Source organism: Eptatretus burgeri, chromosome 7 (assembly GCF_056783735.1).
Source record: "Eptatretus burgeri isolate ZD-2024b chromosome 7, Ebu_testis_v1, whole genome shotgun sequence".
Classification (NCBI taxonomy): domain Eukaryota; kingdom Metazoa; phylum Chordata; class Myxini; order Myxiniformes; family Myxinidae; genus Eptatretus; species Eptatretus burgeri.
In genome coordinates this window covers 67,241,391-67,267,848 of record NC_140967.1, presented here as the reverse complement: position 1 = coordinate 67,267,848, position 26,458 = coordinate 67,241,391, and the positions used below count along the sequence as shown (strand labels likewise).

The following is a 26,458-nucleotide window of genomic DNA, read 5'->3' as shown; positions in this document are numbered from 1 at the left end:
GAACACAAATCGGAAAACGAACCTGCAGTTTCGCAGTACTTTGGCTCTGAATTCGTCCCAATTTTGTTTGTGCAGACTGCGTGAGATAAGCTATTTTTTCTTCTCAAGACTGTGGGGTAAGGTGTTCTCTGAACTCTAAAATTATTAATATATTTATAAATACATCATCAAAATTCCTGTGTCGAGGTTGGTTCGTGCACACGCATTCTCTCTCACCATTAGGGTTAATTGGATGTAGGGGAGCATGGGAAACATTTCTGGACGTGTTAACAGAGGTAATTAATTACCTCTTGACTGTTCCAGGCACAGCCCATCATTGATGGGATTTCTGAAGTGCTCACTTGACACTTGCCGTTGGGAGCGAGGATTCAAACCCCAGGAATGCAGAATGGCTAAAAATATATTAGCACCCTTACACTTTTTTTTTTTTTTCAAACAATGAACCATTTCTTCCAGAAAGTTGTTGAAATTATAAAATCTTTTGGTATCCACACATGTATTTCTTTGGTTTGCAGTAGAACAAAACAAAAAAAGGTGAAGCTTGAAAAATCTTGGCTTTAGCAGATATGGCAGACCAAACTACTGATGCTTTCTTCTATTTAAAATGATCAATTCGCAGAACAAAACCAAGACTTCTTCGTTGAAATCATTTTTTTTTCCCCTCTAATAATACGGCTTGGGATCTTAACATCCAGAGTTCAAACTCCTATAAGTAACCTATAAGCCCTCCCCAGCAATCTTTTCATTAACTTGGTGTCTGCTGGGTACCGTCACTTCTATAATAAAAGCAACATTTCCTGTGACTGCGCTCACTCATCTCTACCTTAAACAGCACGAGTGAGAATCCTCCACAAGCGTTCCATTACCCTGCAACACGATCTTCGACATGAAAATGAATGTTAATCTTAGCTGTGCATGCACATCAACACAAAGCTCAAGACAGCAATACTAATGTTAAGAATGAAGCAAAATGAGAAAAGGATGCACGTTAGGCACTGTGAACAAATGGCTTCTTCTTTTATTTGGGTTATGCAAACAGCAACAAATAACAACAATAATAAGCAGAATGGCTCGGTAATCTAAAAATTCTTATGGCAATGAATACTGTTCATCATGTTGTGAGAAGTCATGTTTGCATTTCAGTTGACTATTAGGGAACTATACCAAGTGTTGATGCGGTTACTACAACCAAATGAGGACCTTCCTCCCCCTCCTCAATCAGGTGTGCCAGGAATGCGATGGCCTGCACAGTTTTACCGAGACCCTGCAACACACAACACCACAACACGACTACAAATGTACAACAACAAAATTCCATCCTATCAAATTTCTCTCAAAATATAAAAATGAAAATCTCGTATTCATCCTTTTCTTCCCAACTTGACATCTGCTCTTTACAGACTGGAAAATAGACAGAGGCTCAATTGCATTACTCAAAATGTATTATTCCCAAGGTTGCAATGAATATTTTCTCATGTATCACATCAAGGGTCAAAGGCAAAACTGTTAAAGGCTTCCCACATCATCTGCCAATTTCGATACCAATATAAACACCACCATCACCACACATCAATTTGTTTATGACACTCATGTAGTTCAAAAAAGTAAGTTTCATCATTTCTCACTGGATCATGACCCCCAAACCATCCCATTGCCTGCTCTCACCATTTCATCACCCAAAATGGCATTAACGTCTTGCTTATGAAGTAAAGAAAGCCAGTTCAATCCCAACAACTGGTATGGCTTCAACCGCAACCTGCAAAGGAAAAAAACATGCTGTTATTGTGGTAATTATTTCGTATGCAGCCTGTGGCTGCATCGTTGCTGTGAGCGCGGTTGTGCCGCTGATGTCGTGACCCAGTTCCAGTAAGCTGGTACTCATTTTGCAGACATTGGAAGGATGACAGGCTGAGTCAACCCACTTGGTGTTATTTAACGGAGGGACGGGGATCAAACTCAAGCCATTAAAATCTTAAGCCAGCCATCTTAACCATTAAACCAACACCAGCCTTACAACATGCTGTGCAATATCATTACCAACGACCAGATGTAACACAAAGACAACATTATATTACAACAAACCAAAAGGAACAAGAAAAAGAGCAATCAGAGATCGCAGACTCTCACCAGGAGTTGCTTTGTGTGGCGTTTGTGTGCTGGTGTGTTACGTGATTAATAAGACACAACTAAAACTGCCATTTTATACCTGCTGGCAGTGATGACCAGTTACCAAGATGTCCTGCTTTGATTGGACACCTGACCCTGAGGTTTATTATTATTAAAATAAATTCAATTCAAAAGAAATGGAAGACCAAATAGGTACAAATACTGCATTGAAGTAATCAGAAGGAACCCAAAGAAGCAAAAAGCAAAGTTGGAGTCATCAGGAGGAACCTGGATAGGATTCACGTTTCAGCTGCTACTCCTCCACCTTCAAACCCATCCAGGCACAGCCAAGAGAGTCTTATTCAAAAACAAAACCCCCCCAAAAAATAACTCAGATTCAAAATATTAAATAATTCTGGCTGCCACACCATGCATCCGATCAGGTTGAAATTTTAACCATAATATATTTCCATCAATACTAGATCATAATTGTGAACTTTCATGTCAATTGATTAAGTGATTCGAGAAATAATTGTTTTTTTCTTCTAGATTTTCACTCAAACCAATATGGCAGCCAGATCGTGCGACCTCATTATTCATGAATACTCTGGTATCCCCAAGGCTTGGGGAACATTTGTGTGAAGTTTCCCCTCTATCTGTCCAGACAGTCTGGAAAAGATTTTTTTTTTTTTACAGATTATAGGGTAAATCCAATATAGCTGCCAAACCATGTGACCTGTCATGTGTGACCTTTGGGCATGGATGGGCAGCAATACGTGTAAAGTTTCACCTCGATCTGTAAAGTTATTTCAGAGTTTTTTTTAAGGTTTTTTTTTCCCCATTTGGCTGCCGAATCACATGACCGATAACATCATCAAAAAATTTTCTGTGGACCATTTTATCCCGAGATTACCTTCAAATTTTCATAATGATCTAATGTAGTGTTCTACAAATTCAATTTTGACGTCATAACAAAGGCACTTATGATGTATTTAAAAAATGAAAATAAATAAATCACATTCCCCATGAGGAGTACTTGCTACTGTATGTGCCAAGTTTCAGTTTTTTCCTTTGTGCTGTTTCAGAGATACAGAGGTCCAAAGTTTTTCCAACATGGCTACCACACCACGTGGCCTATGGCATCATAATTATCAACAAAACATTCTACATGAGTATTCTACATTCACTCCAGGGTGAAATTTCGTCTCAATCTGACAAGCAGTTGCGGACAAAAACACTAAAGTTCTGTGCCGACAAAGACAGACAAACGGACCCAAATGCAATACCCTCCCCTTTGGCGAGGGTAAAAAGTCAAAACCTATTTGCCTTTTCATCATTGCCCCTTTAAAGTAGATTAAATGGTTAAAAATAAAATAATATTAATTAAATAAAATTTGTAATAACATCAAGCTTTTTGAGAAAACATGATTCTTCAAATTCTCTTCATTCTCACTTTGTGTTCAACAATTTAGGCTGTTGGAGTAATCCATCGCATTCCACATCTTGACTCAGCGTTTGGTCATTTTTTAATAACCGAGTAACCAGGCTTCGAGTCGTACTCGCGATGGCAGTGCAGTTAGCCATAACATCATTAAGGGCTTGTCTCTCAGCAAGCAGCCGATAAACGCCGTTAAGCACAGTGACTACTGGCAAACCGAGATTATCCAGTGCACTTTTCTGAATAATGATGGAAGTGGAGGGTGGGAGAGAGAGAGAGAGATAAAGGGAGACAACATTAGTTAGCAATGGAATTACTTCAAAATGTACCATACCAATGCCCAGATCCAAATGTAACAACCAACTTTTGATCAAGAAATTCAATGAAACACTTAAAAAGCACCAAGAGAGACGCCAAAGTTAAAACCATAAACTATTTTAAGTATGTATTACCATATTGCTTGCCACACAGTAAGCAAATCAGGAAAAAAATATATTCATGATGTGTGAAATCAAAGCCTTCTCGAATGAAAGAAAGTAAACAACACGAATCGATCAATTATGAAGGTGAACACAAAACCAGACTCGGTGGCGTAATGGTTACAGAGCATTCCACTACGAGTCTGGGAGGTCAGCAGAGATGTCAACAAGTCACTTTAGCCAAGTCTCAAGGCATCATAGTATTACTTCAACTTGTGTAAAGTCCCACATTTACTTATGAAATTTGGAGTACAAGCTATCAAGGAATTAAGACACAGAGGCTTCATTTATTGTAATGCATGTTCTGAAAAGCCGTTTGACTCCAATATTTGTCAACTTCATACAGTGGACATGTTTTGCTTTGTTCCCAGCAAAAATAAATTTATGTTAAATTTACTTCTCATATCTAGAGTACCAACTTGAAAATGTGTACATGAGACTAGTCAGGAACCTCATCTTATGTTTAAAGTGTTTACAAATAGAAAGAACCAAAGCATTCATTGTGGAACAGGAAAGGAGATTTTAATAATCTACTTGTATATTTATGTACGTACGTTGGAATTCAACATATAACCAGGAGGTAGTAGGGTCATTTACAGCGATCCCGTGACAGTGGAGAGCATAGGTTCGTTTCTCAGTGGATTTGTCTTCTATGAGGGTTAAATAAAAAATTTAGCCCCCATGCCCCTCGCAAAAATGCGGGCCAACTCCATGAGAGCCCCAAATCCAAGATGGCCACTGTCGGCCATGTTGGAAATTATCTTTCCAATGGTTTGGCCTACAATGCTACACAGTATATGTATTCTGGGACTTTTTGGGTCAAGGAATTCATATTTGATGTTGGTTTGATGATTTGACCTACTTTTGACCTTCAAATCCAAGATGGCTGCTGATTTTCAGCTGGGAAAGGTCAATTTTTCAGAGTTGTCCTAGAGCCTTCATAATAGGCTCTAATGAAAGCTCTTTTAATGCTGAGTTGAGGTATGGACAGTCGAACTATAAGTAAATGCACAGAGGTCATCTCAATGGTAAAAAAGGTAAACATTTGTGGTTTATGAGGAACGAAGCATTGCTCTCCATTGTATTGATCTAACTGCTAGGGCAAGGATAAGTAATGACATCCCACAGTAATGTGGGATGTAATTACTTATCCATGCCCTGGAAACCTCATTCTGGTACTCATGTTCACATATTTTAACTTTATTTTGTCTTTATTTTTTCAGGCCTACGTGTGTGCTGCTCTATACTTCGATGGCATGAACTGAAGATCAAGGTTGAATGAATGCAGCATGAAAGACATTTGAAATAGATAGTGTAGAGTAGAAGTATAGACTGGTGGTGGTATATAGATCAATTATAATAGTGCTTGTTTGTCACCTAAAGCAAAATGCCTTATGACTGTGTACTCCAATGTGGCAAGCCATGTAAATCCTCTGATACTATCGGCCAAGGTAAATGGGAGAGTTTACAATTAAAAGCCAAAAACTGGTCAGGACATGACAAATTCAGTGATGTTTACATCACCACTTCATGGAAAGATGGGCCAAGGAATCATTTCATGCATCAGACATGTTATATATCAATTTCGTCTTCAGACAAGCTTGAAAAAGCCAGACAGCGCAAAAACAAAGAAACCGACATTGCTCAGTGTTCCAGTCGAACATCAACTTCTGAAATGCAAGCTAAAAATGCTCTGTGTGATGATGAGACAGAGGAACCATTGCCACCCAAGTGCCTGCTTTCATCTGTGTGTGGGCCTCTCCATGACAAAACAAAATGTGTATGGTGCATGAAGGGTGTGGATGCAAAGCACCCAAACAGAGCACGGGGTAAGCTGTTCAGACTCAACACACATTCAGCATGGCGCTCGTTCAAGCGCCATACAATCCTCATAGAAGATATGCAGCTGAGGAATTGCCTCACACAGCTTGTCGAATCAACATCAGCACTGTCAGATCCTTTCGCAAATGATATCATGTACCATAATGCCTGTTGGCTGAAGCATGTCAACAACACAAAATTAAAGCCAAATGATGCAATGCATCTTCAGAATGTGTGTCTCTCAGAGGCAAGGAGTTTGTACTTTAGACATGTGGATTCTGTCCTCTTCACTGAGCATGAGATCCGTTCATTGCAGTCCCTATTAGCAGACTACAAACGCATAATCCATGACTATGGCTATGCAGTGGGCAATGTCAAATCATCATATCTCAAGGACCTACTTATTAATAAGCATCAAGAGACAATTGGATTCAAAGAGCAAAGTGAGATGAACAAGAGCGAGTGGGTCTATGATGTTGGGGGAGGAGGTGACTACATTGAGGCTGCCACGTCATCCCTTGGCATCAGTGATGAGCAGCTCCTCCAGAACCTGGCACCACGGCTAAGAAGATCAAAGACACATAGACTGTCCCATGGCCACCTGACATCGATCTTCTCGAAGAAGGCGAAGAGGTGTGCGAGTTGCTGTTGAAGCTGTTGACTTGGCTAAAACAGCCTAAGAGAAAAACTGCCGATCTAAGCCCTACCACACTGAGCCTGGCCTCCATGATCACCTACCACATCACTGGACATCGCACAACCACTGTTATCAACCTGGGAATAAATGTCCATGGAATGACTAGAAGTAAAGATCTGGTTGAGACATTGCACAAGAGTGGTATCTGCATCAGCTATGCAGACACGCTGCTCCTCTATGACCACTGGGCTCTGATGGATGTTGAGGCATCAGCATCCTGTCCACAGGAGATCACTGACAGCAAGCCAGCCATTGTGATCGTCGACAACGACGACTTCAAGATTGATACTATGACAGGCAATGCAACAGGAGCTCATCGAACAAATGTTATGTTTGTGCAGCCTGAGAGCTATGAAAAGAAACCAGATGAAGAGCCTGCTGCAAGGCTCATCAAGAAGAAGGAAATGTCTGCACAGTTGAAACAAAAGTGTTCAGAGCTTACGCAGGTCCAGCAGTACAGATGCCCCCCTGGCAGCAAGAGTGAGCCACCAGCTCGTCCCATGGTACATCCACCAGTGAATGGCACAGCTCCACAGCGTGCTCGCTCTGTGATACATGCACTGTCTCACGCAGACAATGACGGTACAAGACCACCACCTCACAAGCAGCGGGTTCCAGAATACAGTGGTGCCCAGTCCTGCCGCCATCCACCGCCCAGCAAGAGCAAGCCCTCCTACCACACAACTTACCCAGAACCTCCAAGTAAGTCAGTGGTGCATGACATCATGGTGAAACAATATTCTTCATAAGAATCATGCAATATTCTTCATAAGAAGAATATTGCATTTTCCTTTCTCATTGGTGACATGCCCACCTTCAAGTTGATCGTGCAGCTCAAGATGGAGAATCAAGAACTCTTCAAGGACATCATCCCGATTCTTGGTGCCTTCCACCAGCAGATGTCCTACATCTATGCTGTCTATAAAAGATTCAAGGGCTCTGTCATGGCAGACACTCTGGTTACAGCAGGTGTAGTAGTGGAGGGGTCTGTTAACCAAGCACTATGAGGGAAGCACTACAGGCGGGGTGTGCACTGCATCCTGCTCTGGAGAGAGGCTCTTATCCATAAATGACTGAGAGAGATTCTTGAGTATGAGGAACGATCAGAGGACATCAAGTAGAATCTTGACACTCTACACAATGCACTCACCGAGACACAGGAGGCTCTACAGGAAGCTCACAGTCATCTTGAGGATGATGATGACATGAAGGAGCTGATCAACAGTTTATGAGAAACCTGACACAGACATGGGCAACTTCTGGGTCTCATTCATAGAGATGTCAGACCCTCTTGTCCATAGTATTAATGCACGTCATGCAAGAAATGGCTCAGAGTACCTATCATCAACATACAACATGTTGCCTGGGCTGATGGCATATGACAACCATGACTATGGAAGGTGGTTGCCAGATTATTGGGCGATGCTCTCTCACTGTCAGATGAGCAAATGGCCTTCTTCAACGATCACTTCACCCAGTCCATGACAGGGCTACCCTACTCCTGCCAGCCTACTGAACCTTTGGATAGAAACGACTATGAATCTGAACTCGAAGCTGAAGCAAGGATGGCTTCAGCTTTTGCAGAATGAGAAGCAACTGTTCTCAACAACAAGGAATGCAAACAATGTCGCGAGGGTGAAGGCTACTGTGAATCGGAACCTCAAGTGCCAGCGTTCCCATGGGAAACATGTTGAGTGTCAGCAAGCGAGGATGAAGAAGGATAAGCAGGCAGTTCACGACCTGCAGGCATGCATGAAGGATTTTGATGCTGAGCCCTTTGACATCTCCTCACCTACACTGAGGTCACTACAGTCTGGCCTGGTCGCATCACTGGAGTTAGTGCATGACCTCAAGAACGCACTACAAGATGGCCAAGCACAGGTTGAAACAATCCTGCAAGAGCGAGTGTTCACCAAGATGAAACCTCTCACTGCAACCATCCACAGGAATAAGAGGAAGAATTTTGCTAGTGTACAGATCTGTGCACCATCTGGTGTGCCCATGAAGGTGGCCCAGATGGAAAGGTCAGGGCTGGCAGCCCTGGTAGAACTTGTGGAGGGATCAGGTATGATACAGCTTGAGTCAGCCCTTGAGGGAAGAGTGACTGAGGAGTGCCTCTCACTCTACAATATAGAATGAAGATGGATCAATGCGCAAGACGATGAAGAGCAAATTGTTACAACTGTTCAACCTAGACCCAGTTGCTGAGAAACCACGGGACCACATCAGCCTCATGGACATGGGGCTGATCTGGCGGATAGCCACCCCCACGCCCGAGGACCGAGAGGCGAGGAAGCGGGATGGCTCAGAGTACTGCTGGAGTGACTACCTGGATAAGATCTGCGCTATCATCCTCTCACGCCATGCTGATGCACGCCTCATCATCCTCATCAATGACAAGTATGACCTTCCCTTTAGCATCAAGGATGATGAGCATGATCGACGGGCAGCAAAACATCTCCACATCCCAAATGTTTTCCCTAAGCCCGAAGACATGTTCCCAGGAGCCGCTGAGTTCGACAAACTCATGGTCAATTCAGGAAACAAGGTCAGACTGAAAAAGCTTGTGAAGGAACAGTTGAAAAACAATTTGAATGGGTGCAGAGTAGCATCATAAACTGTGAGGGTGAGAGGTCAACTAACCTGAGCACTGATGTGGCAAATGGGGACTATGTCTTCAAGCATCCAGAGGCAGATACAATGCTGCTCTCGGCCTATGCCAAGCTGAGGACCGGAAACTACACTGGAGCAGTTGTACTAGACAGCGAGGACACCGATGTGTATGTCAAGGCGGCTTATGTCTCGCAACAACTCCGAGGTGATCTGTTGATTAAACGCAAGAATGTGTTAATCAACTGCCGTGCCATGCTTTCAGAACAGGTTGCAGATATCATCACTAGCAGTGATCACACATCAGGGTTCTATGGGAATGGGAAAAAGCCAGTGTTGGAGAAGGTGATCTCTGATCCTGAGGCGAGAGAGCTCCTAGGACGAGTGGGTGAGAGTCTGGAGTTAGAGGACGAAGTCAGAGCTGATATGAAGGCTTTTGTCCTCTCCAAAGTTTATGCTGAGAGTGCAGATGTTACCTGTGGGCAGGCCAGAGCTTCTGAGTGGCACAAACTGAAGAAGAGTAGTATGATCCGCCTCCCACCTGATGATGACTCGTTGGATCTCCATGTCGAGAGGACGAACTACATCACATATTGCCAGCTCCATTACAACCTGCTAGAGCATCCGTCCCCCATTGACCATGGCTGGAAAATTCTGAATGGGAAGTGCCGACCAGTGTGCCACACCCTCCCCCCTTTACCCCAGCAGCTAATACCTTGTGACTTTTCAGATGAAAATAGTGATGAGAGTACTAGCAATGATGAGAGGAGTGAGGCCGGAGAATCCACAGATTCGGATGAAGACTCGCGGTCCATTAGTTACATTGGAAAGTTGTAAATTCAGCTTAAAGACATTGTACTTCCCTAAAATAGGGGGATATCGATGTACAAATGCATGCCAATGTATTAGAATATACACATTTCGTTGGTCCACCTCCAGTAATTCCATGACCATGGAGAGCAAAGGTTTGTTCCTCATCAACCACAAATGTTAACCTTTTTGACCATCAAGATGACCCCTGTGCATTTACTTGTAGTTCTACTGTCCATACCTCAACTCAACATAAAAAGAGCTTTCATTAGAGCCTATTATGAAGGCTCTCGGACAACATTGAAAAATTGACCTTTCCCAGCTGAAAATCAGCAGCCATCTTGGATTTGAAGGTCAAAAGTAGGTCAAATCATCAAACCAAGATCAAATATGAATTCCTTGACCCAAAAAGTCCCAGAATACATATACTGTGTAGCATTGTAGGCTAAACCATTGGAAAGATAATTTCCAACATGGCCGACAGTGGCCATCTTGGATTTGTGGCTCTCATGTTAGCCACATTGTTGCGAGTTAGCCCGCATTGTTGCGAGGGGCATGGGGGCTAAATTTTTTATTTAACCCTCATAGAAGACAAATCCACCGAGAAACGAACCTATGCTCTCCACGGTCACGGAATTGCTGTAAATAACCCTACTAAATGGGCGGGATACTATGGATTAGGAAGGGGGAGGGACGCTCGGGAATTAGGAAGGGGGCAGGATGCTGTAGAAGTAGAGAGGGACAATGGAGAAAATGAAACTTGTAAAAAATTAAAAACTTCAATTGTTGTCGTGATACAATTTACAATTATTGACGAGTTCATGATCATCTTCTGACAGCCATTATTAACCCATCTTTTCTTGTGGGGTCGGCAGGGGGAAAATTGGCCCGAGTCTTCACGAACGGGCTGGCCAGGCTTGACGGTCGAATAGTTAGGGCAATAACTTGGCCATGGGTGCCAGTAGTTGCTCACCTACTCTTTGTGAAGAACACTGAAGGATCTTTAACATCCACCAATGAATGCTGTCAGATGGGATTCCCATTTAATGTCCATCCGAGGGACGGCACACACACACACATCGATGAATCACCCTGCCTGTTAAACAACAGGCTGACAGTTTATAGCTGGGTTGGGAATTGAACCCAGGTTCAACAGCTTTGAGGTGAGTGTGCATACCTCTAGGCCATTCTGCCAGCCTTGCCGAAGTCATGATACAATTCACAATTATTGACGAAGTTCAAATAATCCAAGTCAAATGGCATTTAAAAAAAAAATCACAAAATCATTTTATTACGTCAGGACGTGCACGGGGTCCAAGTCTCCCAGATTAGACATGAATGTCGATGATATCATTTGAATAAAGTTGTGCTTCCTAGAATGGCAAGTCTGCTGCTTGCTACTTGAACATGATGTTCTCTGTACTATCTGGAGAGTGGACACGCCCTTTAACCTTAGTGGAGAACGGTATGCGGTGGCAGCCGTAAACTCTGGCGCGCTGCGCATGTGCACAACACCGTATATGTCATCAATGACCAAACCATGCACGCTGACGACTGAAAATTTACCATTTCTTTTAAACCCGGTTTTAATCCAATGTTTACTCAACCATTATTTTCCAAACATTGTGAACAAGTCATTATATGCTCAAGTCACACGCGAGTTGTAAGCAAGTCCCAAGTCCAAGTCTCATGTCAATTACGTTAAGTTCGTGTCGAGTCACAAAAATTTGTGACTAGAGTCAGAGTCCCCGACTGTTGGTTGGTGGTTTTAATACCGGCTGAGTCATAGCAAAGACTTAGAAAATGGTACATGCTGCTTCCTTGCTTGAAATGATACAGCATGATCAAACAACCGTAGCACAGATTTTGATGGGCCTAATAGCCTCCTCCTGCATCAAAGTTCCTTGTAAGGGAATGTGTTATTAAAAACAAGCTTTGTGCCATGGGATAAATCTGTGTGATGTATTACCAGGTATTTTTGGTGAGAAAATGGCTTAAGAGCAATTATCTTCCGAGCCACTTCCATGGTGACACGTGGCAGCAAACACAGCTCCTCCAAAGAAGCAGAGGCAATGAAATCCAACGTGTTTGCTGGAGTTTCCCACAAATCCTCATCATAATCTTCCATTCCATCTTCCTCAACCTCGTTTGTGTCTTCCTCGTCTTCTTGTTGTTGATCTTCTTCTTCTTTCTCCTCTAACACAACCTTCCTTTCTTCGTTCGTCATGTTCTCTTCTTCTTTTTCTTCTTTGTTTTCCTCCTCTGACTAAAAAAAAAAAAAAAAAAAAAAAAAAAAAAATCACAAACTCAACAAAGTAGAGCTCAATATGATAGAGGTGAAACATTACATGGGGCAAGTAGTAGTGAAATAGTGAAGGATGGAAAGTGAAGCGGTTTGGGGTTCTACTTGCAGATAACAACGGCGAGTAAACAAATGTTTACATTTTTTTAAGCATTATGGCTAACAAAATAAGCAGGTTGATGCCCACCATCATACCTCAGTTTCTACAACCTTCAATCGTACACTTCGGGAACTACCCTTCCAGTTCCTGAGAGGAGGGGGACTCGACTCACTCGAGTCACTGCTGGGGTCGGGCACGGATTTTCTGCTGTGTACGGAGTGAGCAGTTAACCAAGTGGGGCTAGTCGGTGGAGCTGTTGGTTGAGGATGGCGTTGAAAGTTTCCAGTGCCTCGATTCATGGTAGAAGGGCTTGCAAACCCGTTGTGAAATTTTGACAGCTTCTCTCTTGCCCGTTGAGCCAAAACCACCTGTTCTATTCCTACACACACAGTACAAACCACACTTGTCAGATGATTTTGCAACCATTTTCTGCAGGCATTCCATTACACAATCCCACCAAACATACCACCCTTCCTCCTGTGCTTCATATTGGGTGATGCGACCTCGACCATGTCATCTTCACTGCCCGTGTCTGAATTCAAAACCTGCAACAGAAACCACAATGACTAGCAGGATTTTGTTCAAATACCTAAAATTTCACCGACAAGGGGGCTAAAACATCAAAATGTCAGCAAATGTGAATAATTCAAGAGATTTAAAAAAGGGTAAATTAATGAGTTAAAAGAAATATAAAAAATTGGTGAAAGGGATAACACACATCAGCAGATGAAAGAACATAATGGGGTAACAGTTGGTATATCATACAGTCAATAATACAAAGTAAACACAAGGGGATTTACGGTTAAGGACCGTGTGTTTATTGCATAGTATCAGGGGAGCTTGCCAGTAAAGGTCGAGAAGGTAATGATGTTCTTGTGCCTAAAACACTGCACCTGTAGAATGTAGATGACTACTGTGAGCAGCAATATCTTATTTTTTTTCAGTTTCTGCAGAGCTAGAGGTTTGGCTTTCCTTTGATCATAGGAAAGTTAATTTAATCATCGAAATCAAATCATTAGCCTCTGGAAATCTTTTTTAAAAACAGAGGTCAAAATGTGCATTTTGGGAGTGATCCTGTCCAAATTGTAACAAAAAACCCCCCAAAAAACTACGCAAATGAAAGTGATAGTTGGGGAAGAATGTTATTTATTTCACCTGAACATCAATTACTGGGAAGATTATTTCCAGTTAGTTAGTACAGCATTTTATCATAAAATAAATGAATACTGAATACCACATACCTTTGCAGGACTTTTAATACCAGTGTTTTATAAGGGAAGGGTGTGTGGGGTGGGGGAACATGTCAGGAAATAGAGGGGTTTCTCAGAAGCACCCTCCCTCCAGTGTAAACCAGAGCATTCACTATGCCCTTATGTTTTCTGCGCATTTCTTTACTTGGCGGAGGATGCTGGACTCGTTAACACCATAATGTCTGCCCCAAATACCTCACCTGGCACCCTCTATTGTGCGATTGTGGTCGTTTTGATGAAATTACATTTCCTGTATCAAGTGGGTTTACGTTAGATCAGACTGCGAGTGCACTTTATTTAGTTATTTCTCTGACCGTTTTCATGTCCGTCTATCCTTTGGCCCACGATTCTACGTTTTCATCGTCCTGTGCCTTCTTATAAACTGTTGTCTCATAATAAACGTTGCAGACTTAGCACATGAGAAACCATTTTTGGCACCACAGGGGATGTTAAAATTGGTAATGAACTTGACAAAGAGTCAAAGAGATTAATGGAAATAACAATTCTAACCACCCGGTCCAGCAGGGGTCAGTAAAAACACACCATGCCACGTGCGACGTGCGCAAGTTGCAAGTCGTAATAAACAAATGAGTTTTTAAAATATTGATTACATTTGAATTTATAACACTGTAGTCCCTGTGCCTGCCACACTTTTCTCATCCCCACTACTCCCCCTGATGTGTCGAGAGCTTGATGGATTTATTTCATGTGGTGGTGTAGCACAGGCATGATGGGCCAAATGGTCTCAAAGTTCCTTGTTCAGATTTAATGGTCTCCTATCAATTTGGTCACAAACCTCATCACGACCAACAGACTTTATCACGCTTTGTATTTGTGTGCAGCAGAGATGTCTTCACTTTGTGCAATGTAAAGACAGCACTTCAGTATTTTCCATGCAGTTCACAAAGGAGGGAACCGTGATGGGAAAGTCCAATAATGGATACCGATTCCATATTTACCAACATACAGACATTCTCCTGCTTAGCAGTCATCTGATCACGATAACGAGCTTGCAAGCTTTTGTACCTGACTAACTTCTACAAAAATACCTTTTTAAAAAATACCATGGGAATAACTCACATAATTGTGGTCATGATGCGTTAGTATTGCACCCCATCCGGATAAAATGTGTTAAACAAATCAGCATATCAGAATAACACCTCAATTCCCTATAATAACAGCAAGCTTTTTCTGATGAAGAACATGGAAAACATCCATGTGGGTTGTTACAAAAACATGGATTTCCACACACATACGGAAGAGTTTCACCCATGCAACTATTACACATCTTTAGTTTGATCTCTTCAGTTATGAATTAATAAAACAAAAGTTCATGTGGAAAAATTGTTTCTACATCATTAACAATTCATCTAAATGTGGCATTATTGCTAGGGGGCGAATACTTTTGCAGGCCACTGTATATTACATTCCTCATACCACCCAAAAAGCAGGGGAACAAGAGCATCAGCTCCTCGTTTCGTTTTAAAACCAAGAAAGATGTTGTACCTGTGGTCGTCGTGTTCGTTTGCAGGCTGCGACAGGAGACGAGGAGGAACACTCATTTAAATTTTTCTTTCCTAAAAATGCACGACAGTGTTAATGTACAATTCAAAACATACATTTTTATAACACCTTACACAATTTACACATTTAGACTATCGAATAAATAAAAGTCGTAATTTTTGCAAAGACCGCTGGGCCGACAACCACCACATTTGACGTAGAGACCATGTCTGACCCGAGGATTGTCCGAAGGGAGTTTTCATCCACCACCTCAATTTAAAGGCCACTTTTCCTTATTTGTATACAATCTGTTTGGCTAACAGCTGACATGTGACAGATATCACAGGTGAAGAACGGCAAATCGAATTAGCTGAACCGTGTCTTCCACCCATTGGCTGGACAGCCAGCCTGACTCAATCCACAATTATAACCTAACTAACTACAGTCATACGTTCGCTATTTTCGTGATGTGGGAAGTCGAAGCCATCTGCTACAGTAAGTGTTGTACAATATTCGTAATCACCATGCCTTGCCCATGTTTTCCCATCATTGTAAAGCAAGCGCGAGTCCACATTTGTCTAGCTTTGGTGGCTTTCACAGGCCTTAAGAAGGCCCCAGCACCATCAGCTCTCGAGCGAGTTTCATGCTTACACACTGCCTGGTCCCCCCCCCCAACCCAAATTTCTCCCCCGCCTCGAATCCTCCATGTCTATTGTGCGGAAGTTCCACAGCCTCAAATTTGGCGACCACGTGTGATCACTAGTGGTGAAAACAATCGGAGATTTTTTATTCAAGAAGATATTTAGTGATGCGAAATGTATATTTTTAAGTCTCACTTTTTGGTGAAGGGAGATGAGAACACTCATGCCAAACTTGGACGGAACGCTGTTAATTACATAAGCAAATTTTATTATAACAAGCCGGTAGGCGGACATGGGTAGTCGGCCGTTGCTAGGCAACGGAGGGGTCCATATCAACGGTTCATTCTCACACATAACTAGGATATACCATGAACCTACCATACCAGTTTCATGTATATCTGACTCATAGTCTCTGAGATATAACGAACTTCGTTTTTTTTTTATTGTTTTCGACCAGGGTTCATTCAAAGTCTATCTTCTCCGACAGTTTTCATAGGATCCGGCTGGAAATTTTTGACAATATGGCTGAATGTACTGCCCACAGTCGGTCGTGGCCCGATTTTTGATTTTTCAAAAATTTAAAAGTCCCATTGCTAGGCAACCAAAGGGGCGTTAGCAACCAGTACCTACGCAGCACAAGGAGGTCATAAACTCGTCCTACCACCCAAATTTCATCAAAATCGAACAACTGGAAGGGGGTCAAAAACCCCCGACAAACACACACACGGCCAGACCGACACCACGACCAACAAATAAGGGTAGATCAAAAAAAAATTTTTTAATAGAAAAAACATTTTTTTTCAAAAAAAAAAAAATTTTTTCGACTCGATCGACTACCCAATACTCAGTGATCAATGTTCATGTTCCCCCACCTCTAACCCTCCCCATCTTTCATACCTGTTCCCACTAAGTTAAGAATATATTTTCCTTCAATCTTCATACCATACTTTTTTTTAACCATGCAAAAAGCATTTTTTTTGTAAAAAGCAAAAGAAGCCAATCCAGATCAACATCAGCTGCACAACATCAAGCTGCTTAAAGTCAGGAAGACATTTGGGCAGCATGAAAGGAGACTTCAACGCAACCAAATGAACAAGGAACAAGGACAGTTGTGGTGGTGATCATACTTCTTGACTATAATCCTCAGAGGTCACGAGACTTCTCTTTGTTTCAAAAGCATGTCTTTAATTCAAGTCAAAATGGAAAAAGAAAATATAAAGCCATTAAGTACATGCTGTTACTTATAGTAGAGTCAAATGCTTTACACAAAACCTTCGATGATAGGTTTTGGCTGCACACAATACAAAAATTTGCCTGAAGTCACTTCAGGACGTTCAACAATGCATTCAGATTAAGCTTACCTCTATCCTTGGGTCAGGTATTAAAGAGAAAACATCGATAAATTGAGCCAAACAGTTTCTTCGTTCATTGGGCAAACAGTTTGGCAGGAAGAAAGCGCAAGTGCAAGAATGCGATTACAGCACCCTTAAGCGGCACAGGAAGTCGCAACACTCAAACCTGTCTCCCTCCTCCATATCCTGGTGGGATCAAGTTAAGTCTGTTTCTGGTGTATGTTCCCCCTCAATCACCTCCCTTACCTCAAATGGACACACTGCTGACACCGCAGGTGAAAAGGCTGAATGCATAAACTCCATGTTTGCTTCTAAATCTTGTGTCCAAAACCCATTGCTTTCTGTACCCACCTTACCCAGTCACACCCAGCTGTCCCGGGACTGTGTCCTTTTCTTCTGACAAAGTGGAGAGCTTGCTGTCAAACCTCGACTCAGATTCTGCAACTGGTCCAGACGGCATCAGCCCACGTGTCTGAAAAATCTGCTCCTCTGCTCTCGCTCACCCTCTCTCTGTTCTATTCACCCTCTCATTTGCTCAAGGTCATCTGCCATCTGCTTGGAAATCAGCAAACATTACTGCCCTGCATAAAAAGGTGCAAAAACAAATCCCTGCAATGACAAACCATTCAGCCTTCTCACAATCATCAGCAAGGTTATGTAATCTATCATCACTTCAGATTTTAAATCCTTCCTCTTCTTCAATGGCTTGATTTCCCATCATCAATTTCGTTTGGATACCATAGACCAGGTCACTCTACCCTGGAAATGCTGCTTCTGCTCTCCCAACAATGGATGGAGGTCCTCAATGCCAGACATGAAATCCGAGCCGTATCTCTGGACATATCACGTGCTTTTGACACGGTCTGGCACCCTGCCCTGCTCACCAAACTTTCTTCCAATAACAAGAACATCTCCACTCATGGCTCGCAGACTTCCTCTCCTGTCATAGTCAACATGTGGCCCAAAATGGAGTTCTTTCATCCCCTCTTCCTGTCCAGGCTGGAGTTCCTCAAGGTAGTGTTCTGGACCCTGTTCTTTTTCTGGTTTTCCTCAATGATCTCCCCGACTCTCTGGAAAATCCTCTTTATCTCTTTGCTGATGACTCCACCCTCTGCTGTGCCATCTGTAATCCCTCAGACCGGCAAGCCGGAGCTTATTCGCTCTCTGAAGATCTGGATATAATCACAAACTGGTCCAAAACGTGGAACATGTCTTTTAATCCTGACAAATCTCACACACTCACGATGTCTGTTCAAAAGGACCGTCTGGAACCCCCCACCCCCCCCCCCACTACTTTCTCAACAATCCTCTGCAAGAAGTCCCTTCATTCAAGCTTCTGGGTTTCACCATCTGCCATGATCTTTCCTGGGAAAGCCACATTCCCAACCAGGCCTCCAACGCCAGTCGCCGACTGGGCATCCTCCGTCGTGCAAAGTCCTTCCTTGGTCCAGCTGAGCTCCTGACTACATACAAAACTTTTGTCCACAGCCAGATGGAGCACTGCTCTCCCCTCTGGGCTGGTGCTCCTGCCTCTCACCTTTCTCGGCTTCACACTGTGGAAACAAAGGCATTTAGGATCATTGGTATCTCCCGCAGTGAGGGTGAGTTTTTGTGCCACTTACTCTCTCACCGCAGGCAGGTCGATGGTCTTTCTGTCCTCTGAGAGATCCTCAATGCCAGACAAGAAATAAGAGCAATCTCCCTGGACATATCATGTGCCTTTGACACGGTCTGGCACCCTGCCCTGCTCACCAAACTCTATTCCCGTGGTATCCAAGGCCGTCTCCACTCGTGGCTCGCAGACTTCCTCTCCTGTCGCAGCCAAGGTGTGGCCGTAATGAAGTTCTCTCATTCCCTCTTCCTGTCCAGGCTGGAGTTCCTCAAGACAACGTTCTGGGCAGGCAGCCCAGTTGTCCACAGGTATAATCAAAATGCACTTGGTGGTTGAGCAAACATATAACACTGAAACAACTTCCACAAGCTTTTGGGCCTCACCATAAGCCATAAATCTTGCGTCCCCTCACCATAAAACTCACTCCGTGGGAGTAGCTCCTGTGCAGCTTCCCTTCGCAGGGCAGCTCACCAGATAACGGGATTGGGGCAAAGCCTTCGGGACCAGCAATCTTTGATGATAGGAGGGAAACCACAGGATAACATTCCCGGGTCAGATTGGGGGAGAGTGGCGGCGTGGTGCTGAGGTGTCATCCACCAGACGGCGGTCTCCTTGGGTTAACCTGAGGCGGTCCCTTCGGGTGGGTGCCTGGAATGTCCTATCCCGAAGAGAGGATGATCACCGGTCTCTGTTATCATCTGAGCTCAAGCGTTTGGACATCGGTATTGAAGCACTCTCTGAGGTTCGGACACCGGATTGTGGGGAGATAATGGCGGTTGGTTACACTGAATATTGGTCTGGGAGCTCTGATGGTCGCCAAGCCCAAAGAGTTGCTGTAGCTGTATCCAATAAGCTGACCCCAATAATAATTGAGGTAACACCGGTCAACGAGCGTATTATGAGACCAAGGATTCGTCACTCCTTGAGTGTCATTTCCCTGGTCTCTCAAAATGCTCCGACTGAGGCGAGTGATCTCACCGTGAAGGATGCATTCTATGCCACACTCGAACTGTGGTTGATCAGTGCCCCAAACGAGATGCACTTCTAGTCTTGGGGGATTTCAATGCATCGACTGGAACTGATAGGGATGGTGATGAGACGTGTGTTGGTCCCCATGGGTCTGGAACTGTGAACCAGAACAGCACTAAGCTCCTTGACTTTGCAAGAAGTCATGGACTGAGAGCCTGGTTCATGGTTTCAGCATCCACAGGCTCATCGCTGGACTTGGTATTCCAACGCTGGTGGTGTGGCAAAGGAGATTGACCATGTGCTCGTTGATGGTCGCTGGAGTATGATCCAGAACTGCAGGGTCTACCGGAGTGTTCAGTTCCTCAATACTGACCACCGGCTTGTTGTAGCAACTCTTAAGTTGCACCTTAAATCCAGGAGAATGGTACCATCCCAGCCTAGGTTGGATGTTGGCAAGCTCAAGGATGAGAGGGTAGCTGAGGAGTTTGTGAACAGGCTGAGTGGAGATTTAGGGGGGGCTGGGTGCTTTGGGAGATCCTGAAGAGTGGTGGAGTGCCTTCAAGACCACCTTCCTTGATGTTGCCAGTAGATGTCTTGGAACTCACCGAAAGGCGAAGAAGAATTTTGTCTCTCAAGGGACACTGGATACCATTGACCAGAGTCGCAGGGCCAGGTTGAATGGCAGAGCTGAGCTGTTCAGGGAGCTGAGGCGTAAAACTGTACGTGCACCAAGAGTGGACAAGGAGGCATATATGTGAAGAATCTATGAGCAGGTAGAGCATCACCTGTGGTGAAGTGATTCTCGTCCTGCTTACAAGGAAATTCACGCATTGCGTTCGTCCAAGCCCATCCCTCGGAGCACTGCAGTTCAAGCAGAGAGTGGTAGGCTCCTGACAGAGGAGTCCAAAGTGAGGCCCGTAGGGCCGGTTACTTTGAGCGATTGTACCAGGCTGATCCACCAGCTGTCGAGTTGGACGTCAGGGGTGTTACAAGCCCTGTTGCTGACCCTCCAATCAACTGTGGTCCATCTTTGTTTGTGGAAACACAGGCGGCGGTGAACTGGTTGAAATGGGGTAAAACTCCAGGGATCTCTGGCATCCATGCTGAACTTCTCGCGGCTGGTGGAAATGCTGCACATTTGTCGTTGCATGCAGTTCTGTGCTCTGCCTGGAACACAGGCCAAATCCCAACTGACTGGAAGAGGGGCCTTGTTGTCCCTCTCTGGAAAGGAAACGGTGATCGCCAGGACTGCAACAACTACCGAGGGGTGACGCTGCTCTCAGTGCCGGGCAAGGTCTTTGCTCGGATAATTCTTCATAGGGTTCGCCACCATCTGCTTGAGCACCAGCATCCAGAGCAGTCAGGCTTTACACCAAGGAAAACAATGATTGACCATATCCTTGCTCTTCGGGTCCTCACCAAACGCAGCCGAGAGCTTCGGCAGGGGCTGCTTGCAGCTTATGTTGATCTCTGTAAAGCGTTTCATTCAGTGAATCGGGATGCTCTCTGGAGGATTCTTGGTCTTCGTGGGGTGCCACCAAAACTGATTGATCTGATGTCTGAACTATATTCTAGTAATGAAAGTGCTGTGAGATGTGGTTGTGCCATCTCTGACTTATTTCCAGTTGTTACTGGAGTTTGTCAGGGTGTGTACTGGCCCCCACATTTTTCAGTACTTGTATGGATTGGATTCTGCAGAGGATGTCAGAGAGATCAAGCTGCGGTGCATCGTTTGGGAATGTCAAGATCTCTGATCTTTATTTCGCATATGATGCAGTCATCTTTGCGGATACTCGAGATATCCTTTTGGGGGCCCATGAGGTGCTGAATGGGGAGTCGGAGCCGCTGGGATTACGGGTTTCCTGGGTCAAAACTAAGATCCAGGCTTTCAATGACATCTTGGATGCTGCTGTCCTGTCTGTACCTGTTTGTGGTGAGGATGTTGAGGTTGTGGAGAGATTTACTTACCTTGGCAGTGATATTCATGTCTCTGCTGGCTGTGAGACAGAGGTCAACAGACGTCTGGGTCGGGCCTGGGGAGTCATGGATTCACTGGATCATGGGGTGTGGCACTGCCGGTACCTGTGCGGGAGGACGAAAGTCCGAGTCTTCAGGTCCTTGGTGCTTCCAGTCTTGCTCTATGGATGTGAGACTTGGACTCCAACCAGAGATCTGAGATGGAGACTGAATTCCATTGGTACCAGGTCTCTTTGGAGAATCCTTGGCTATCGCTGGTCAGACTTTGGTCCAACGAGAGGTTGCTGAGAGAGACTCAAATGAGATTTGTTACCTGCATAATCTGTGAGCGTCAGCTGTGGCTGTATGGACATGTGGCTAGTTTTCCTGACGCTTATCCTGCTCACCAGATTATCTCAGTGAGGGAGTCTTGTGAGTGGAGGAGGCCAATGGGCCGACCATGTGCCTCATGGTTGCAGCAGGTTTATCAGCATACCAAGGAGATGGAGATGGGCCAGACATTTGCCTGGAGGATGGCCAGACGGACGCCCCTGGAGTACCGGCGGAAAGTGGATGCAGCGACACGCTGCTCTGGCGCATGCTCCCATACCTGACCTGACCTGACATAAGCAATGATCGTTCTAAGGTAAACCATCTATCTAAGTAGGCCTCCTCCAATCCAAGTTGGTCCCTCATTACTTTGTGTCTCTCCCCAGCGACTGTCTCCTCCAAAATGATATGCCTGAACACCACCCTTGCAGTGGAGCTGCACTTTACATCAGCTAAATTTCTCACTGCCCTTGCAATGATCTAACACTCCCAACCGCCAGGAGTACCTTTAGCTGTGACTTCCCCTCTGCTCACACCTCTATGTCTGTGTTGTAGCGTCCTCCAAACAGTGATGACTCGATCTACATCACTCTCTCAGACATGGACCAGCTTTTAACCACTCATCCCAACTGTCTTCCTCATACGTGGCGATTTCAATTGTCACCATGCAAATTGTCTGAATGAGTGAGGAAGAATATGGTCGCTAAATTCAGCACAAAATTTGCAGTCTGCATGGGTGATAAAAGAAGGCAAAACAAATACCACTAACCTTTCAATTCTGGTTTGATCTGCCATAAACAAAAGATGAGGGAGGGGGAGAGGGAGAGGAGAAAAAAACAAAATAAAACAAAACAAAAAACTGCTTTGTGGCAACGCTTGACCACAACTAGAGTTCAGAGAACAGAATACCTCCTGCTGTGTTACTTCAATTTTAATAAAATGACTTCAACGGTCGTTAAAAAAAACAAAGTTTAGTACTGTTGAAGTCGTCCAGAAGCAGTTCCGAATGTCACTCTTACACACCACCACCACTGAACCTTTATTTAAATTGAAGTATAATGACAGCCAATTTGTGCATGACAGTGTTCAGGTGTGTGATTAAATATAAAATAAAATAAAGATTGTAAAAGTCGTATAAATAAATTCAAGAATTTACTGCCTTTTTTTGGAGTGTCGATTACATCACCCTATCTAACACATGACATTACTTATTCATGCCTGTTGTACATGTCCAATATCCATCATGATCTCCTTAAATACAAAGTATCTATCCTGTTTGGAATGTTTTAAAATTTTGTTTGACTGCCAGGCAGCCAGACAGAGTAAAAATATTACTTCACTACTCTCTGCGTACGTGCAATCGGGACGAATTCAGAGCCAAAGTACGCTAAAACGAAAGACTTGTCTTCCTATTCATGTTCAAAATATAACATTTGCTTTAAATAAGCTGTTCCTTGATCATAAACTGACAAGACAGACAGACGGACATGAACCAATTGCTTAACCCTGCTTTTCGCTTCACGTGCGTGGGGTAATAACTCGGAGATGTCCTTAAGATAAAGGTCACTTTATTTTCTCAACAAAACAAAGTGTGTATGCAGATCTTTTTTTTTTAACCACCTGTACATCTTTTGGGCTCGTAAACAAAAACTTGGCAAAGTTTCGTGAAAACACAACCTTGCACACAATGGGATTTTCCAACAAATTACATTGCAGCCTGTAACATCAATTGTTCATGAATAAATGCTTCATATTCCAGATACTAGAAAAGTTAACATCATACCACCTTGTGACCCATCAACAGCATATGCCCAATTAAAACAACCTGTCTGCACAATCTGGGGTTGTACACAGCGGAAGGTGTGGCACACAAGACTTACCCATGTGCTTGCATCTGAACCCAGATAATATAAGTAAGGCTATAGCTCCATCCAGTGTGCTTGCCTGCTTCAAAACCTGGGGGTGGGGTAAAACAGGAAGGCACTAAGTGGTGAACACCACCATCTCATATCACTGCCCCATTCATTCACACAATCTTTATGACCCCCATTAATCCTCCCCCTCTCTGTTTTCTGATTCGTTCATGCCCTTGCCTACTGTGTGCAACTATTGCCCCATCCATTAGTTGATACTCCCAAGTCAACTCAATCTTCCATGAGCCTCGATCTTGGAAAGAAAGAAAAAAATCCTTTAAAATATATCACCTCAACAAAGCCAGAGCTTCATGAAAGCTTCGGCTCCAAAACACAAAACTTTATCACTTGTTTGTTTTTCTTAAATGCATCTTTTCAACTGCAGCATCCACTCCAAATCCATACCTTTTTGAGCTTCTTCAGACTGATCTCAGGAAACATCTTTTGAAGGGAGAGCAATTTCTTTCCCAGTTTTGGCATTTCCTCCCCGCTTTCAGTTTTTTCATCATTTTGGTTAGTTTCACCTTGGCCTGCATTTCTTCTCTTCCTTTTCCTTCTTCTCCTTTGGCAGCACTCATCTTCACTACTACTCAAGCAAATCCTTTGCCTGCAAGGTTCCTCTTCACTGACAACACCATGTGTATGCTTCTCATGATCCAGTTTGCTGGAGAAGGGAGACGTAAATGCAGACTCTCTCTCGGGAGACTCGGCTATAACCGTTACAGCATCTGACAACAAAACGGAGAGATGAACAAATAAGTCCAATATGAATGAGCAAGAATATTTCAAACTGTTGAATATTTGATTTGATGTTCCATACACTTTATAGTGTGTTGGTGCTGCCGAATCAGTTTGGGTTCCACTGGTTTGTTTGCCATTGCCTTCCGAGTGATGTTTAACCCGTGCTCTATCCTCTTAAATGTTGAGAACCAAGCAAGGAAGCAGCACATTCAATTTTTTAAGAATTTGGTAAGACTCGGCTGGGAATTGAACCGCTGACCTCCCAGAACCGGAGTGGACACGAGCGATTATGCAACTGCGGCTGATATACTACTGAATACACACACACACACACACACACACACACACACACACACACACACACACACACACACACACACACACACACACACACACACACACACACACACACACACACACACACACACTTGGCTTAAAATAAATCAGCCAAGTTTACACAGTGCAAATTAAACAAAAACTTTTCCAAGTACACTCCGGTGATGGTTCTGTCGTACTCCTGGAATGAAAACGATGATGATTTCATAATCATGCAAGGAATAAATAATAGACCATCTCAAATATCAACAAAATCAGCCCATCCTCTGCCACTTGATGAGGGAGGGAAATGGGGGGGAGGGGGTCAGGTGGGAGTCCTGAGGGAAGGGGGGGGTCAGGTGGGAGTCCAGAGGGAAAGGGGGGTCAGGTGAGAGTCCTGAGGGAAAGGGAGGTCAGGTGAGAGTCCTGAGGGAAAGGGAGGTCAGGTGAGAGTCCTGAGGGAAAGGGAGGTCAGGTGAGAGTCCTGAGGGAAAGGGAGGTCAGGTGAGAGTCCTGAGGGAAAGGGGGGGTCAGGTGAGAGTCCTGAGGGAAAGGGGGTCAGGTGGGAGTCCTGAGGGAAAGGGGGTCAGGTGGGAGTCCGGCGAGAAAGGGGAGGGGGTCAGGTGGGAGTCCGGAGGGAAAGGGGAGGGGATCAGGTGGGAGCCCGGAGGGAAAGGGGGAGGGGTCAGGTGGGAGCCCGGAGGGAAAGGGGAGGGGGTCAGGTGGGAGCCCGGAGGGAAAGGGGGAGGGGGTCAGGTGGGAGCCCGGAGGGAAAGGGGAGGGGTCAGGTGGGAGCCCGGAGGGAAAGGGGGAGGGGTCAGGTGGGGGTCCGGAGGGAAAGGGAGAGGGGGTCAGGTGGGGGTCCGGAGGGAAAGGCGGAGGGGTCAGGTGGGAGTCCGGAGGGAAGTTGTGCGAGGAAAGACCCAGGGTTGCCCGGGTACTTTTGCCAATATCTTAATAAAACAAGAGTTCATAGTTTTCTTCACTACTTCAACGTTTATGGCGGACTGGTTATAATGTCCGTTATGAGTCTGGGAGAAGGACGGTTCGAATCCCGACTGAGTGTTTGTTCCCAAGACATTTAAAAAGAGCGAGGACACGTGTTGTTTCCTTGCTTGACGCTCAGCAATCTAAATGACAAATAACCACATGTTGAGCACAAGCTTTGATGGGCCTCATGACATCCATGAGGAAACACATAATTATACTATTAACGAGAGATAACAAAGATTACCGGTAGCGGAAACAGAGAGCGCAGGACTCCGCCTCACGTAACGAAACTTGTCCAGGTTGAACGTGGCCATACTGGAAACACGATATTACCGTCATTACATTTCCCACATAGAACAAGATAGCAGTTTGTTACAGCGTGACGTCATCATACAACCTTACACCAACACCCAGGACTTGTTTTGAGTACTGTCAATTCATTCACAGCGAGAACCGCTAATTCCACGATTCCCGCCAGACATTGAGCCGGCCGCTAGTATTCAGAGATTTCATTGGTTCTGCC

At 44.3% G+C, this 26,458-nt stretch overlaps 1 protein-coding gene across 3 annotated transcripts in view; it reads right to left on the bottom strand.

Annotated features, from left to right (window-relative positions):
- Positions 1-26,458, bottom strand: part of SMARCAD1 (SNF2 related chromatin remodeling ATPase with DExD box 1) — an 82,848-nt gene extending 56,390 nt beyond the window's left edge. Inside the window, exons 1-11 of one of the 3 annotated variants that reach the window (XM_085888876.1) lie at positions 26,333-26,458; positions 26,180-26,250; positions 24,295-24,617; positions 23,857-23,932; positions 15,120-15,190; positions 12,830-12,908; positions 12,459-12,742; positions 11,931-12,227; positions 3,560-3,783; positions 1,666-1,756; positions 1,165-1,264 (exon numbers count right to left, since the gene is read on the bottom strand). In XM_085888876.1, coding sequence (XP_085745002.1) covers positions 1,165-1,264; positions 1,666-1,756; positions 3,560-3,783; positions 11,931-12,227; positions 12,459-12,742; positions 12,830-12,908; positions 15,120-15,190; positions 23,857-23,932; positions 24,295-24,617; positions 26,180-26,249 — 1,615 coding nt within the window. In that variant the 5' untranslated portion in view covers position 26,250; positions 26,333-26,458. Of the gene's footprint in view, positions 1-1,164; positions 1,265-1,665; positions 1,757-3,559; positions 3,784-11,930; positions 12,228-12,458; positions 12,743-12,829; positions 12,909-15,119; positions 15,191-23,856; positions 23,933-24,294; positions 24,618-26,179 lie in introns of all 3 variants that reach the window. The other 2 variants (XM_085888875.1, XM_085888874.1) reach the window with 2 other exon arrangements.